General features: G+C 33.4%; 2 protein-coding genes across 5 annotated transcripts in view; one reads left to right on the top strand and one right to left on the bottom strand.

The window, feature by feature from the left end:
• LOC105202260 (DNA ligase 3) overlaps positions 1–14,789 on the bottom strand; it is a 96,862-nt gene that overhangs the window by 49,756 nt on the left and 32,317 nt on the right. For 2 of the 3 annotated variants that reach the window (XM_039456682.1, XM_011170681.3), the window contains exon 1: positions 5,790–5,943. The exons of the other annotated variant lie outside the window; for it this stretch is intronic. The gene's annotated coding sequence lies outside the window, so the exon portion shown is untranslated. Of the gene's footprint in view, positions 1–5,789; positions 5,944–14,789 lie in introns of those variants that run through there. 3 annotated transcript variants of the gene reach the window in all.
• Positions 707–4,644, top strand: LOC105202259. Of its 2 annotated transcripts, XM_011170679.3 has the most exons (4): positions 707–802; positions 1,815–1,997; positions 2,176–2,347; positions 3,453–4,644. In XM_011170679.3, the coding sequence occupies exons 2-4, from the start codon at positions 1,833–1,835 to the stop codon at positions 3,482–3,484; spliced, it is 369 nt and encodes a 122-aa protein (XP_011168981.1). In that variant the 5' UTR covers positions 707–802; positions 1,815–1,832; the 3' UTR covers positions 3,485–4,644. The 2 variants fall into 2 exon arrangements, with proteins under 2 accessions (XP_011168981.1, XP_039312618.1); XM_039456684.1 differs by lacking the exon at positions 707–802 and having other exon boundaries at positions 1,689–1,997.

Genomic DNA, 14,789 nt, shown 5'->3' with positions numbered 1-14,789 from the left:
AGTTGACGTAGTTTGTCATTTTTTGACGTCAAAATGATGAAAAATAACGTCGGCTCGCTACCTGAGTTCTCACACTAAGAAAAAAAATTTGTTGCACAACTAAAATAAAATAATTTAGTCTGATACGTTCAGCTATAAGTATTGAGTTGGTTTAATTGATTCCTAAGAAAAAAATGTTAACGGTTAAATGAACTATAAAAGACTATACAAAGTTTGATATTAATTGATTCTTGTGTCTTCCTAAAAAAAAAAAATGTTCTGAAAAATACCTTTTTTCAACTTTTCAAACGAGAATACTTCCCCCTTAAAATTCTAATGTTGAACTCAATCGGTTCAATCCATAATAATTTTTTAATTTGCGTTTATTAGACACTTTTTAATTCAACACGTGTTTTTAAAGTCATTTACGCAAAATTATATACAAGTTACGAATTTGCGATTCACGAGACGAAAGGAAAACCGATCATCACTGATCCGATTCTGTGTTGAAAGAAAATTGAAAATCGCTTAGCTCGAGACATCAGGTTTTCCTTGGATTCCAATCGGGAATTCAAAAATAAAGATGGCTTTAATATTTCACACGCGGTAAAAAAAAAATTCAATAAACGACAAGCCCACTTAGAGTATCGAGCAACCTTGTTTCTTCAGCCACGTCGCGCCTCGCTACAGGGCGATTAGGAGAGACGAGCGGTGGAGGATACCCGCGCGCGGATATAATAGAGGATGAAACAGCCCTTCGCAGCTCACTTTGCTACCGCGTGTCGTACAAAGAGCGCGGAATTCTCGGCGAGATACGACTAGAGTAAGTTAAGCTCTCAATATCGCGCGTTGGCGAAACGATTTCTACGCTTCATCGACAAATTCCCCTTGACTCGTTTAAATTAAAGCAAATTTAATTTAAAGGATTTAACCCTCATTTTATCGAATATATAAAATAGAAGTCGGATGAATCTGCTCGTACAGTTATTTTTTTATTTTATTTTCCTTGTCTTTTCGAAACAAATTAAATCAAGAATTTTTAAATCAAGAAAATAATGTTAAAATAAAGATATTTACTCTCAAACATAAAATTTTTTTTAATGTGCGTTTTGCAGTTGCTCTCAATTTTCTCGATCTTCGTAATGTTCCATGATATAAAAATACTAAATGTAACATTGGATACAACGACGGTTTTAAAATTTAGAGGGAAAAGAAAAATTTCTAATTGGTCCAAGAAGGACAATTATTTTACACTGTGCATTCACCGGAACATTATACCCGGTATTCTTACAGCATGATACCAACTAATAAATAAATATTTATATAATAGCACTATACAATAAATAAAACAACTTCATTAAATAAAGCGCTCTTAACATTATAAATGCTTCGTAATTCTCATCCAAGTCATCTTTCTTGCTCGTATAATTTATTACACATTATGCGATCGTAATCTTTGTGACGATAATTCAGTCGTTCTCCCTAAATCGCATAGAGTAAAATGTCATTTTTTTTTTTAAATTAATCAAATTTTCAAGTGATTCGTCACTCTAACAAGAGTCAAAATTTGTTCCTATGAATTAAAGTAAAAATTGAGCTTGTGCAATTTTCATGTAATTTTTCACTCTACGAGAAAATATTTAGAGAATGTGTGTGCGTGCGTGTATGTGTGCGTGTGCGTGTGTGTGTGTGTGTGTGTGTGTGTGTGTGTGTGTGTGTGTGTGTGTGTGTGCGCACATTAATTTTTTACATCATATTTTATTATTCTTAATTCGTTATACTTATTACATTCTATTTTTTCTTCTGTATATGCTTCTCATCTCGTTTTCATTAAGAGTTGAAGAAACAAGAAAATGACGGAAAGAGGTAGTCGACGAGTCGCCAGGACAAGCTTGTGTCTACTGGCGGCACTCGTGTTGTTCTCTGCCACAAGTGACATCAATAGGGCCCATGCTTATCCGCTCGAATCTCTGGACTTCTACGGCGCTTTTGTACAAGACACGGAAAATAGTGAGATCGTGAGTACATCCTAAACTGCACAAGCTACACGTGTACTTCCTCGCCAATTATTGGCTCAAACCGTCCAAAATAAACAAAAGTTTATACGGAAAAAATATTACATTTAAAAATCATATTATTAATTCAATTATATTTTAATCATATCTCCATTATTACATTCTATTCGATCGCGTACAGAGTTTGGTGGACCGTCTACAGCAACTAATAAGGCAGAAACAGCAGATAGTCAAACAGGAGAACGAGATCAGCAACGAGGAGATCGAGATCGAAGCGATTCTGGGGGCGAAGGCTCGGGAACGAGAGCACGCGATGGAACAATCGCCACAGCGCTCGGGCAAACGAAACGGATGTAAGTATTCTCCGCATTTTTGTTTTTCGTAGTTGCGAACAAATATTGCGGGCTCGAGTTCCGAGAAAAATTCCACGGGATCCCGCCGAAACGTCGTAACCCCAAACAGCATAAAATATTTTAATTATTACATGTTTTTACACATAAATATTTCTATGTTCAAAAAATGTGAATGTTCAAAAAGATTGTGATATACACTTGTACAATGTTGTGTGTACACTGAGAAAAAAAGTTGTTAATTTAACTAAATTTTTCAACTGGATTAAATTTCTTCAATTAATAAATATTCATGTATTGAAGTCAAATATTTGAACTAAAAAAAATTTAATCAGTTAAAAAATTTAGTTAACAACTTTTTTCTCAATATATTTCTCTCAAACAGCATACATAATAATTATTTATTATTATTTGTTTTTAAATATTATATAAATATTTTATATAGACGAAGAAAAAAATCATAAAATCTTTATTAAAAATATTGTTAAAACATAGACTACATATTTTTTACAATATTTATTTATAAGTAAAAAAATTATTATAAATATTTTGTAAATCTTTTAGAAATATTATGTGCTGTCTGGAATATATGTGTATTTTAATAGATAATTACATATACTAACAAGAAATGTTTTTCAATCTACTTCTAAAATATATTTTATACAATATATAAAATCTTCACTACATATTTTTTTCAATTAAATTTTCAAAATATTTATGAATATATACGATGAACGTTGAGAACTGGGAACTACTCTCTTTGGGTATATCCAAAAAGAGTAAAGAGAGGTTTATACGTTATAATCTATGTTTTTCAAAAAGAGACAAACGATAAATTACACGGACACGAGCCTTGGTCAAATTAAAATTAATCGACGACAAAATAAAGTTTTCATAATGTTTAAATTAAGAAATTCAAATACAACATTTAAATATTTGTACGTATGTAGATTTACTGAACCATATATGTGTCACTACTAACTTTTGCTCCAACCTAATACATGTGAAGAAGTAGAAATTATTTGTCGAAGTTACATACATGTTATTGGAGCGATACGAGGCTTCGCGACGGAATAGTGGCGAGTAATGAACACAATTTATATTTCAGTGGGGCTGTGCACATCCAAGATCGGTTGCTAATCAGTCTGATAATCGTGTAAAAGACAAATAAAAAGTAGTCGCAAGAGTTCGAAACAAATGGCGGACGCGGCGAGGAGCTGAAGAATTAGGAGGTAACATTATTGTGCTTTAAGAAGACATTAGTAAGGATCAATAAAACACCGTCCGCCACACAATTAATTAAAAACTGAATCGAGGGAAATGGCGAAGCAGCCGTCGATTTTTAATTATTTCAATTATCTCTTTCATTCTTCTTCCGAAATATGTATATCTCTTCGTTAAAAGAAAGGTGAAAAGATTGTCGTTTTCTCCTGGCGAAACAAAACAAAATTTGCGAAAAGAGAGAAATCACAGCTAAATTTCGCAGGCCGATAAACTTGAAACGGAAATCTCGGTTTAATGATGTAGAGATTTTATTTACGAAGCATTTACGAGATTTTAAGGGAAACCTCTGTCATTTCCCTGTAGAAAGCAAAAGGGAAAAAGGAAAGAATACAAATGAGAAAAGCGTCGCTCCTGTTTCATACACTGAGAGAAAAAGTTGTTGACTTAAAAAATATTAGTTCACTCTAATGTTCAACTAAACGCGGCGGACACGGGCTGTCAAGCAATCATTTGTTGATTCAAAGAAATGCGTGTTGAGATAAGTACAGATAATTCATTCGAATTATTGCCGTGTATTTGACTTCAATAAATAATATTTGAATCAAATAATTTATAAACAACTGAACGCATTTAAGTTTAGTTAACTTTTTTTTCTCAGTGTACAAATGAACAATTAAACTGATTTCTTTGGTACCTACGAATCACCGAAGCCGAGCCGGGCCGTTTCTCCGAGAGAAGCGCACCGCCTCTTATTTATAACATTTAAGTTATTGTTTACAATATTTAACTAACGCTTGCGAATACTTCGTATTTAAAACGTCTTGTGATACTACCTCCCTCTTCTCTCCCTCCCGCATCTGTCAAATAATTGATCTTCTTGCGATCAACTCGTAATCTGCTTCCCTTGCTTCCTTTCGTTCCACCTTTGCATTTTGCATTTTGTGAATCCGATTTATTCGGAAATTAAAAAAACAAAAAAAATAAAGCGAGAAAAAAACCGTCTCGTTAAAACGCAAGAATCAACGCCTGTATCTTACGCGAACAAAATATTAACAATATTATAATAAACTGTGTCATCAGAATTCTGACTGTTTATTCGTCCCGTTTATTTGTACGTCCCACTAGAGGATATCCTGCGCTTATAATTAAAAAATTGATTTGGGGGATATAAATTTATTCCATTAAAATAAATCTTTATTTAGATGCGGCAACGTAAAATTTTATTTCTGGCAAATAAACAATTAGTAGGAAAAAAATATTTTACAGAAATGAAATATATTTCACAGAAATGTATATTCTGTTATCAAATCTTTTTACAACTAATAAACACCGACGAAAATATCGAAAGTAACATTTGCTTCTAAATATTTCTACTATTTTTTTTCTTGGAGTATGATGAAAATTTTTCGTAGACTTCTTCGTATAATTTTCTTTTAAAAATTTCTATATTAGAAAAAAGATCCGAACTCTGAAGAGTTCAACGAGCGCGCAAGCAAGTAAATCGAAAAATGCATCCTTGCGCCATCCATGATAATAAAAGCAAAACTGTAGAATAAAGTAAATGTAGCTACTTTATCGACAGAGGTAATCATAATTTTACGCTCTCGATTACTGCTGCGTAATCTATTATTTTACTCCACGTAAAGAAAACATACGAAATATATTATTATTATATAAAAAAATATAAACATTTTTATAATATATTTATACAAAAATATATCACTGCATCATATAAACTATTTATATATCACTTATATAATCTATCATATAAAAAATATATTTATTTTATAATAATAATATATGTAGCAATAATCTTTATCTTTGCGCTAATAAAAATTTAATTTTGAACAGTATTTTCAGTTAAATAGCAAAACACCTATTATACGGAGTAATATAATGTAAAATAATACAGAAATAAAATAAAAAAAAGGTAATTAAGAGCAATCTGGTGCAGATATAACCCGAATTTTCAAACGATATAAAACAATATAAATTTGCGGGCAAATTGCGGTAATATTCTCGTCAGTCAGCGCGTTACGAAAACGTCAATGAAGGAACTAGAACACTATACAAATGCGGGAAACCTGAGAGCAACGTTTCTCCCTAACCAGAAGAGATAACCTCTTCGAATGTGTTGGCACGTCGCGCCGCTTCTCACGCACATCTGCGTTTTCGTATTTTTGTTCGCGATGACGAGCGACAAACGCTCGCTTGGACTCACCGAAATAAAATGAGGTTTCCACGCTTCCTGTGGCAAGACGATAATTTCGCTCACAACGCGGCACGACGATAGTTACGAACACGAGATATAAAACGTGTGTTTACACGATGAATTTGGTATTGAGCTCACGCGGACTGTTTATCGACGTCTTGTAGTGGTCACACTGCGCCCAAGTGTTTTCTAAAGAAAATTCTACGCGGTTCTTTTAAAGTCTTATCCGAAGGAACGATTAAAGCGCAAGGTAATTTCGTTCCATCGATTCGCCGAATAACGGAATTTTGTCTAAATAATCTGTAAAACAAAAATTCAACCGAGATCACATCCCTAACAGCACAAGATCTCGTACGAATATTCTAAAATGTGAAACCAGCCAATGAACATATAAATGAAAGTTTAATATGATTAAATTTTTAAATAAAAAATATTTTAATGAAATCTTTACGAAAATTAGAGCATAAAAAATACAATTAATTCGCAACTTATTATTTAAAAATGATTTTATTACTTTTCTGAAATAGTCATTTATTGATTATTGTTTAGCAACTGGTGCAGTGATCCTAAATGACAATTTATACATACACAGAAAAAAATTATTATTAAATCAACAATTCATTGTTTCATATATAAGCAAAAATATAAAATCTTCTTGGAAGAATTTATAATCTTAAACAGACATAATTTTGCTTACATAAAGAAAATTCTTTTCTTCGTGTAAGCAAATTACGTCTGTTTAAGATTATAAATTCTACCAGAAAAATGTTATATTCTTGCTTATATATGAAACAATGACTTGTTAATTTGATACTATTTTTTTTCTGCGTAGTTTACACTGTTCACGCGTAATGTAGACTATCTGTATAATATTTTACGCGTAAATGCACAACCTCTGGATTTTTATTACTCGTACTGCACCATTCATCAAGCACAACGAGATCTGCGCTATCAGCCATCGTACCGCAGCTGCACAGATATAGTCCTTTGTTACCTACAACCAATATGCCTCTAACCTGGCTCGTATTCACTCCGGAAACGCGGAGATTTCGAAATAGAGTAAAAGCCAAATGCCTATGTCTATACGAAGAAAAGCTTCGTGAGAACTGCGCGAAGATTTAAAAAATTATCGACTTTATCGTCGGAAATTGCGAATTGATAAAACAAAAACACATTTGTAAATAAATGGATATAGAATTATAAACTGTCAGGAACTTTAGAACTATTGAGGGTGCAAATAGAACTTGCATAAAAACTTGCGGTGCAGAAAAATGAGGTGCTAACTTCACAGAGACGAAGATCTGGAATAAACTAAATTTGCAACGCAAATATATATAGTATTTTAATTACCCCCGATTGAGTCGATTTTAAAAGTGACAAAAAGAAAGCGTTCACATTACTCACTGTACAATCTTAGCTGACATTTTAAATCGCAGTTGACTGCGCTTTAAGCATATTAAGTAACAATCGTTTGAATATATTAACGTATGGACTTCGATGCGCATGTGCGGATGGATAATTTAACTTGTGGACCTTGATACACTTTTGCAACTTTTAATCAATCGGGGCAAACGCTAAAGTGTTTAAATATACACATCAATATTGCATTGGAGATGCTCGCAATTTAAGACAGAAACGTCTATGTCAAGATACTATAGATTTTATGATACACGCACGAAGGTCTACTGTCTGGCTTGTATTAAATTTGATTCAATTTATTCGAGCCTAGTTTCTTGCGATAATAAAAGTAAAAGGAATAAAGAAAAAAAAGTAGCCGTTTAACCGTTCAGCCGCGAACGTCGTCGTCCACATGCCTCTCGTCGTGTTGTAAAAACAAGTGTAACGTAATAAATATAACTTCGAAGGCAACACAATAAGTAATATTAATTAACGCGGACAAATATGATAAACTGACAGACACCGAGTCTCCACGCGTTAATCACCAAAACACGCGACGATAATAAAATTGCATCACCATTCTATATGCCGCGTTAATATCGCAAATGGAAAATTCGGAGCCGGCAATGCCGCGCGACGTAATCGCGGTGCGTTTGTATATTTATTTCATTGATAAATATTCTGAGAAGACCTCGCATGCCGCAGCTGGAAGGTTAACGAGAAGAACGGCCGATCAACGAACTTATGTATCGAGGATAGATCGAAAATGCTGGATCTTCTCACCCTCCTTGGTTCTCTTTTTTTCCAAAAAGAGATCGACCTATCCGATAAAACTCATCTGTGCATATTTGCATTATTTTCTTGGACAAATTACACGTCGATAACGTCAAGCAATTATTTTTTTTAATTCTCTACCTTAAAATTAACTATTTATTTTTTAGTACAAACAAATTGTAATTAAATAGTCGATTTAATTAATCATATTTAATTATATTTTTTAAATTCTCTACCTTAAAATTATTAATTTTTTAGTACAAACAGATAATAATTAAAAAGTCCATTTAATTAAAGTGCCAACACTTCATGCTATAAATCTGACGCTCGCAATTTTCCAATTTTTAAAAACTCTAACTAACTTTTCTATTTGAACCAAGAAAGAAGAGTAAATATAAGTGAACAAATGTCACTGGCGATTTCTTCAATGTTTATTAGTTGTAAAAAAATTTGATTGCGACGAAAATATACATTTCTGTGCAATATATCTCATTTTTCTTATTAATTGGTTTCTTCGATAAAAATAAAATTTTATTTTGCTATTTAAATAAAGATTTATTTCGGCGAGATAAATTTATATCTGACAAGTAAATTTTTAAATTATCTTTCTTCTTCAAAATTAATTACGAAGAAAAACCAAAAAATGATATTTAAAAACTTAAATAAATCAAATTAATTAAAATTAATCAGAATTCAATTAAAAAACTCGACAATTTATTTATTCTGATTTATCTAGTTCTCTAGTTTTTCACCGACGATTTTCTCTTTGTCCTAAAAATTCGCGAAATGGATCGTTAATACGGAATACGCTCGCGACGCGGCAGCGCTATTTTCAAAAAAACACGCTGATCATCTCGATCACGTCGCCTTGCTCCAGATGCTCCAGCATCGCGTCCTCGTCCTGGAGCAGCAATCACGCGAACAACTTTATTAGTAGCTTGCTCTGCAGATTGTAAATTTTTTTCACAGCATCACGCAGCAGTTTTTTTCTAGAGCACGATATCGCTCTTAAAACCATTCACAAAAACAAATGGGAAAAAAAATTTTTTTTTAAGAAAGAATTCACGCTCTATTTAGATAAGCATCACTTTCCCTCAAAATTAGAATTCACGGCTGCTCAATAACTTTTCGTCACTCTTCGTCTTTTTTTTTGTAAATTTGAAAACGTCTCGCATTCAGAGTTGTCAAGTAAAACATTTCTTCAACACTTCACGATAAATATAAAAGAAAATGGCACAGAAGAAGTTAACATGTCACTAATTGTAAGACAAAAATACAATCGTTAAGATACAATAAAGTGGAGATTGAATTAACTCAAAATAAATTAAAGTTCAACTTTTTCAAAGCATTGTATTACATATCTTTTTAAAATTTTTATTTTTATATCACAATATAATGTCGTAATCTTTTTAAAATTAGATTACCGAATAACATACTTAAGAAATAATCTCCTCCTTCTTAAAGCATCCAATAAAATTTTTTCGATGAAAAAATTAAAGATACCAAAAGGACTCTGACAGAGATAAAATATTCTTTTAAAGAAAAAATTGAGATACCTTGAACTTTTGATCGTCCAATTTGAAATCAGTCTTCACTGATTAAACGAACGATTAAGATTCTTTTCGCTCATGTTACTCGACAGTTTTATCTATGCATATAAAAAGTTCGATGTTTAAAAACTGATACACGACACGTGAATAAAGTTAATTAAAAAAGGACGGAGTTAGATATCCGATAAGACTAATGAAAAGAAAACTCGGTCGCACCAACCTACGCGAGAAAAAAAAGATAAAAATTGCGCAACAGTGATTTGAAAAATTACGAATGTGATTAGTTCCATCTATCGACATACCTTATCTCGAATATTCAATTAAAAGTGTGTACGATAAAATAAAAGTTTATCTTTTACTTCTTCCGCTGTACTCGTGCTTTACGTTGGGCATCAGTAAAAGATATCGAAATTGCGTACAAGAGCAAAGATGTATGCAATTTACAATGCTGGATAAGATAATATATTTTTTTTGGCCTAATTAAATTGAGGTTAAATTGAAATTAAAATGAAATTTTAATTTCAATAGTTACGTAAAGGTCGTATAAATAAAAAAATCAGGTCATTTAAAAGTCGAGATTAAATTATCTCGAGATAAATTAAAAATAAAGAATTTTAAATTAGCTAAGTTTCATTCAAATTAACCAAGTTGTAAAAATTAAATAAGATTAATAATTATTAATTTTTAACTTGAGTTGGCTATTTTTTTTAACACAAATTTTAATTTGCTGTTTTCCCAAGTTCAAAATTTAATTTATAATGTAAAAAGGAAAAAATTGTTGAAGGGAGAAAAGCGTTTCTATAGAATAAACGATAATTATTAACTAGTTACTATACAAGCCAGCATTGTAACGTCTAACGAGTGCGTGCGCTTGCAACAATCGTGGCATTGCAGCACTCTCGATCAGCAGCAGCGCGAATCGAAATACGCGGTGAATCTTGCCCTCAATGAGGACAAACCGAGCGCGAGTGAGATCGAACGAAACGCGGAGCGGTACGGCCGCGTGACGCGCGCGTTTAGAATTCGCGCCCGTCCGCGGAATCCCTCATCATCGGCGAAAATAGAGCGGGCCGCCGGGGATTTGTGAGCACAAAGTAAAACACACGGGCGGCTTTCACGGGCGGCCGCGGTCGCACGTGCGGTCGACGTTGCTAGACGCGGTGCAACGCGACGAGCGACGCTCGCGGAGATCCATTATCGCCGCGGTAGCGGAGTCGAAATTCCTCTCCGTGGATCTCGCGGATTCCGTCACTCGCCCGGGGCGGCCCCCGAATTCGGAATGAATCCAGCGAGCGATTCGTAAATAATGGTACCTAAGAATAGAGAGGGGCCCCGGCCTAACTCGGGGGAGAAGCGGAGCATCCGTTGAATTCCGCCTCGCGGACGTCGCTGCTCCGCGCCGTACAATCGTGTTTCATCCTCGCACGCGCGCTCCTTTGATCCTCCCGTGAGATATCTCTGCGCGCCGGCGCGACACACGTCGCAATCAGTAAACGCGACAATTGCGACGATCGCGTTACATGGAAGGAACGATTTTACTGCGGCGTCTGAAAATTTAGCTGGATACAGATCAGAAAATAAATCTAAATTATTTTTAATCAGACTGAATGTTTCTCATAGATTTTTAGGTGCTGAAAACGATGCAGCCAACTAAATTTCATGCCAGGTTTCCAAAATAATTCGAATTTAATGTGTAAAAAATCGCTCTTTTTGCAATATTTGATTTTTTTTTTAGAAGAATAATGTTATCTGGAAATTCTGGTAAGATGTCATAAATGTATCGTTTATCCCCTATAAAATGCATTTTTTTAAATTTCAATATTTTATTTTTTAGCCATGATACATAAAAAGAATTTTTTTTCTAATTTTTTAACAAAAAACCATTTATTTTAATGCGAGCATTTGTTTGTTTTGTTTAAGTAAAATTATTTACTTGTAAGTAAATACAGACACCTCACCATAAGCATGTATATAACTTTGTATTTTTACATTTTTATATTTAAATGATTTTACAAATACACTAATAATATTATTAAACTTAATTAAGTTATATTAGATTAAAAGTCTGATCATTCAAGAATAAAAATAAAAATAGTTTAAGAGTAGGTAAATATAATATTTACTGCTACTTTAGAACTGCAAGAAAAAAATTATTTCATTTTACTTACACAAATACTTCAATTGAGAAATTTTTAACTGGCTACGAGTAAATGGGTAAACAAAAATCATTTTGCGTCACTTATCTTTTCTATTCATAAACGAAACGAAGATAAAATGAAATTTTACGCAACAAATCGTCACAATCAAATATTATGAATTTTTTATAAATCTTGCTGCGAGTTATTTGCGAAATCGTTTAACATAAAATACTACATCTTAACTTTGCAAAAATTAATGACTTTCTGCAACTCATTCATTACAAAATTTAAAAATCATAAAGAATATTCACAACGCTCCCTTAAATAATTTAAAAAATTCTGTTTAATAATCTTTAAAAATTGATGATTTAGAATTAGAATTTAATATTAAGTTAATATACTTTGTCAATTCCTTGACTTTTCCCGATTTTCCCTGACTTCTAACAACCTTGTTTCAGATCTATATTTTAGCAAAATTGTTCTTTCCAAGCATCCACCGTGTTGATCGATCGATATCGCTGTAAACGACGGAAAAATTAAAGGAGCCAAGTGAAATTTGAGAATTTGAGATTCATCTCGATTGCTCTCATAATTAATCCGCTCGCCCATCAATATCTAACGGTACTTTACGGCCTTGAAAATCTTGCGTTATTTTACCATCGCAATTATCAGCATCGATAAATCAGCATCGATAAAATTAGCGGGTATCGCTCGTGTGTAGTAGCTGCTCTCTTTTCTCCGTCGTATTTTTTTCTCTATCCTCTCCCTCCCCCCTTCCTTCTCATAGAATGATTTTTTTTGCCTTCGCGATTGCGTCAGGTCAGCGTATGACGTTGCGCGAATGCCGAAGAGAGCGAAAGATAAATTGGTCCGCGTCTCTCTTCTCCGGTCGTTTCGACCGTCGAGAAATTAATCCTGGCGCGCTTTGTCGGCGAAGCGAAGCGACACTTTTTCGCTCATCGAAGTTACAGCGTGGAAAAATCCTCGACTGTGTCGTGTAGCTCGTTTCTCCTTGCGCTCGCTTCTTCTATATCTTCATTTCTTACAGCTACTTCATTTGTCCTCACATCATTTCTTACATAATTTTTTTTTTTTAATTTACTTTAGAGCCGGTTGTTCCATCCAAGGATTAACTATGCAGTAAATTATTTAATGGACAAATGACTGTGTCTGTGCATAGGTATATAGTGGATGTGCGGACATAGACAATTGTCCATTAGATAAATTACCACACAGTTCCCCGAAGGTGGAACAATCGGCCCTTAGAGAATTATGTTTTGTCGCACTTATAATGTTTGTGTGGTACTTCGCGTAAATTGCTTCGCAATTATTTCATTTTGTGAAATATTTATTTTATACACGTAGACCATTAGGCAGAAGCGAATTTCAACATTTTACGACTTTCTGAAGCTAAAATTTGAATAAAGAATAAGAGAAAAAAAAATAGTACCAAGAATATCCAAATGTATAGTGACTACATCTGTAGTGAATACATAAATATTACTTTTATATAGAAATTTTTTTGTATATTATAAAAATATTATGTTGTAAGAAAAAAGAAAATTAGAACATTTTGATAACATTTTGTATAACATTTTGAAGCTAAAACTTGAATAAAAAATAATGCACAGAAAAAAGTTATTAACTTGGCTAAAATTTTCAACTTGATTAAATTTATTCAAGTATTTATGTATTTAAATTAAATGTATAAATGTATAAAATAAAATTTAAATATGTATTTCATGTATTTGATGTAAATACACATAGACACTTGAAATAAAAAAAATTTTTAATCAACAATCAATAAATTGGAGTAAAAAATATATATAACAAAAACCGCGAAATATTTTGCTCTAGCTTTTTAATTAATTTCTTGCTCTAATTTCTTTTAACAATTTTTTGCTCTGAATTATTGTTTGTTGATTTTAAATCTCGCCAACCCTGTATTGTTATTGTTACGTGATAATTATAAAAACAATTTAATTAAATTGAAAAATTTAGTCAATTTAACAATTTTTTCCCAGTGTGCAAAAAACAGGATTAAGGATATTCAAATGTATTGTGACAATATTACATAGATATTGCTTTCATATAGCATTTTTTTCTCAAACACTTATTTTCTTTAAATTAATTTTTCTCGCATACTAAAAAAATTATATTATTGATTATTGGACAGAAGAAAATTGGAACATTTTATACTTTTTACTAAAGTTAAAATTGGATAAAAAAATGTAAAAAAAAGAACAAGGCTGCATATATCCGAATATACAAGGACAATATACCACAAATATTAATTTTATATAGCATTCTTGGCACAAATTTACCTAAAATTAATTTTTCTCGCACGCCATCAAAAAAGTTACCTTATATTTTTCGTCAGCTCTATTATACGAGGGATCATCCCGTATAAATTTGCATTGGATTTGACCGGATCTCAGTATTTATAGATATTTGTATAAACTCTTTTAATTTCTTAGAACACGCGTGAGACTTCTTTGCTTCTTAAAATATAGTTCCGACTGTTCTGAGAATTTTATGTATACGAAGGAAAAAAAATAACCGCAAGGACAGAAACGATCCGAATGCGTAAAATTCTAAAGTTATAAAATAAATCAAAGTCCTCGTCGCTCGCTGAAAGATTTCTCACGGTGTGCATTACGTTCCTCTCCCTCTCCCTCTCTCTCTCTCTCTCTTTCTCTCTCGCTTTGTCTAGCCGGCATTAGTGTCCGGAAGTGTTGTAACATCGCGTCACGATATTGTAACGTCGTAATAACTATCGCAAATAGTTATCGTAATTGCGAGAAAACCGATCATTCAGCTTCGCCGGCGGACAATGAAAAGAATTCCTCCGTCGGGGCGGAATCGAGATAAAGAGAGCCCGCGCATGGACACGCATCGCACGAAATAAGACGGAGGAAACGGATAGGAGGAGGAGGAGGAGGAGGAGGAGAAAAGAGATAAAGAAGGACACGAGGGTGAGAGAGGAGACGATAGTCTGGAGCCAAGCTGGCTCCCGCTAACGCGAGAAGCGGCTCGCCGCCGCCGCCGCCGCCGCCGCCGCCGTCTCCGCGGGCCACGAGACCGAGGACCGCGCGCTGCCCGCGGAGAGGAAGAGGCTCCCCGCGCAAACGATTAAAGAGGTGGGGACG

This window comes from Solenopsis invicta, chromosome 13 (assembly GCF_016802725.1).
Source record: "Solenopsis invicta isolate M01_SB chromosome 13, UNIL_Sinv_3.0, whole genome shotgun sequence".
In the NCBI taxonomy this organism is placed as follows: domain Eukaryota; kingdom Metazoa; phylum Arthropoda; class Insecta; order Hymenoptera; family Formicidae; genus Solenopsis; species Solenopsis invicta.
Note: the sequence above shows the minus strand (reverse complement) of the source record. Positions and strands in the feature narration are given on the sequence as shown.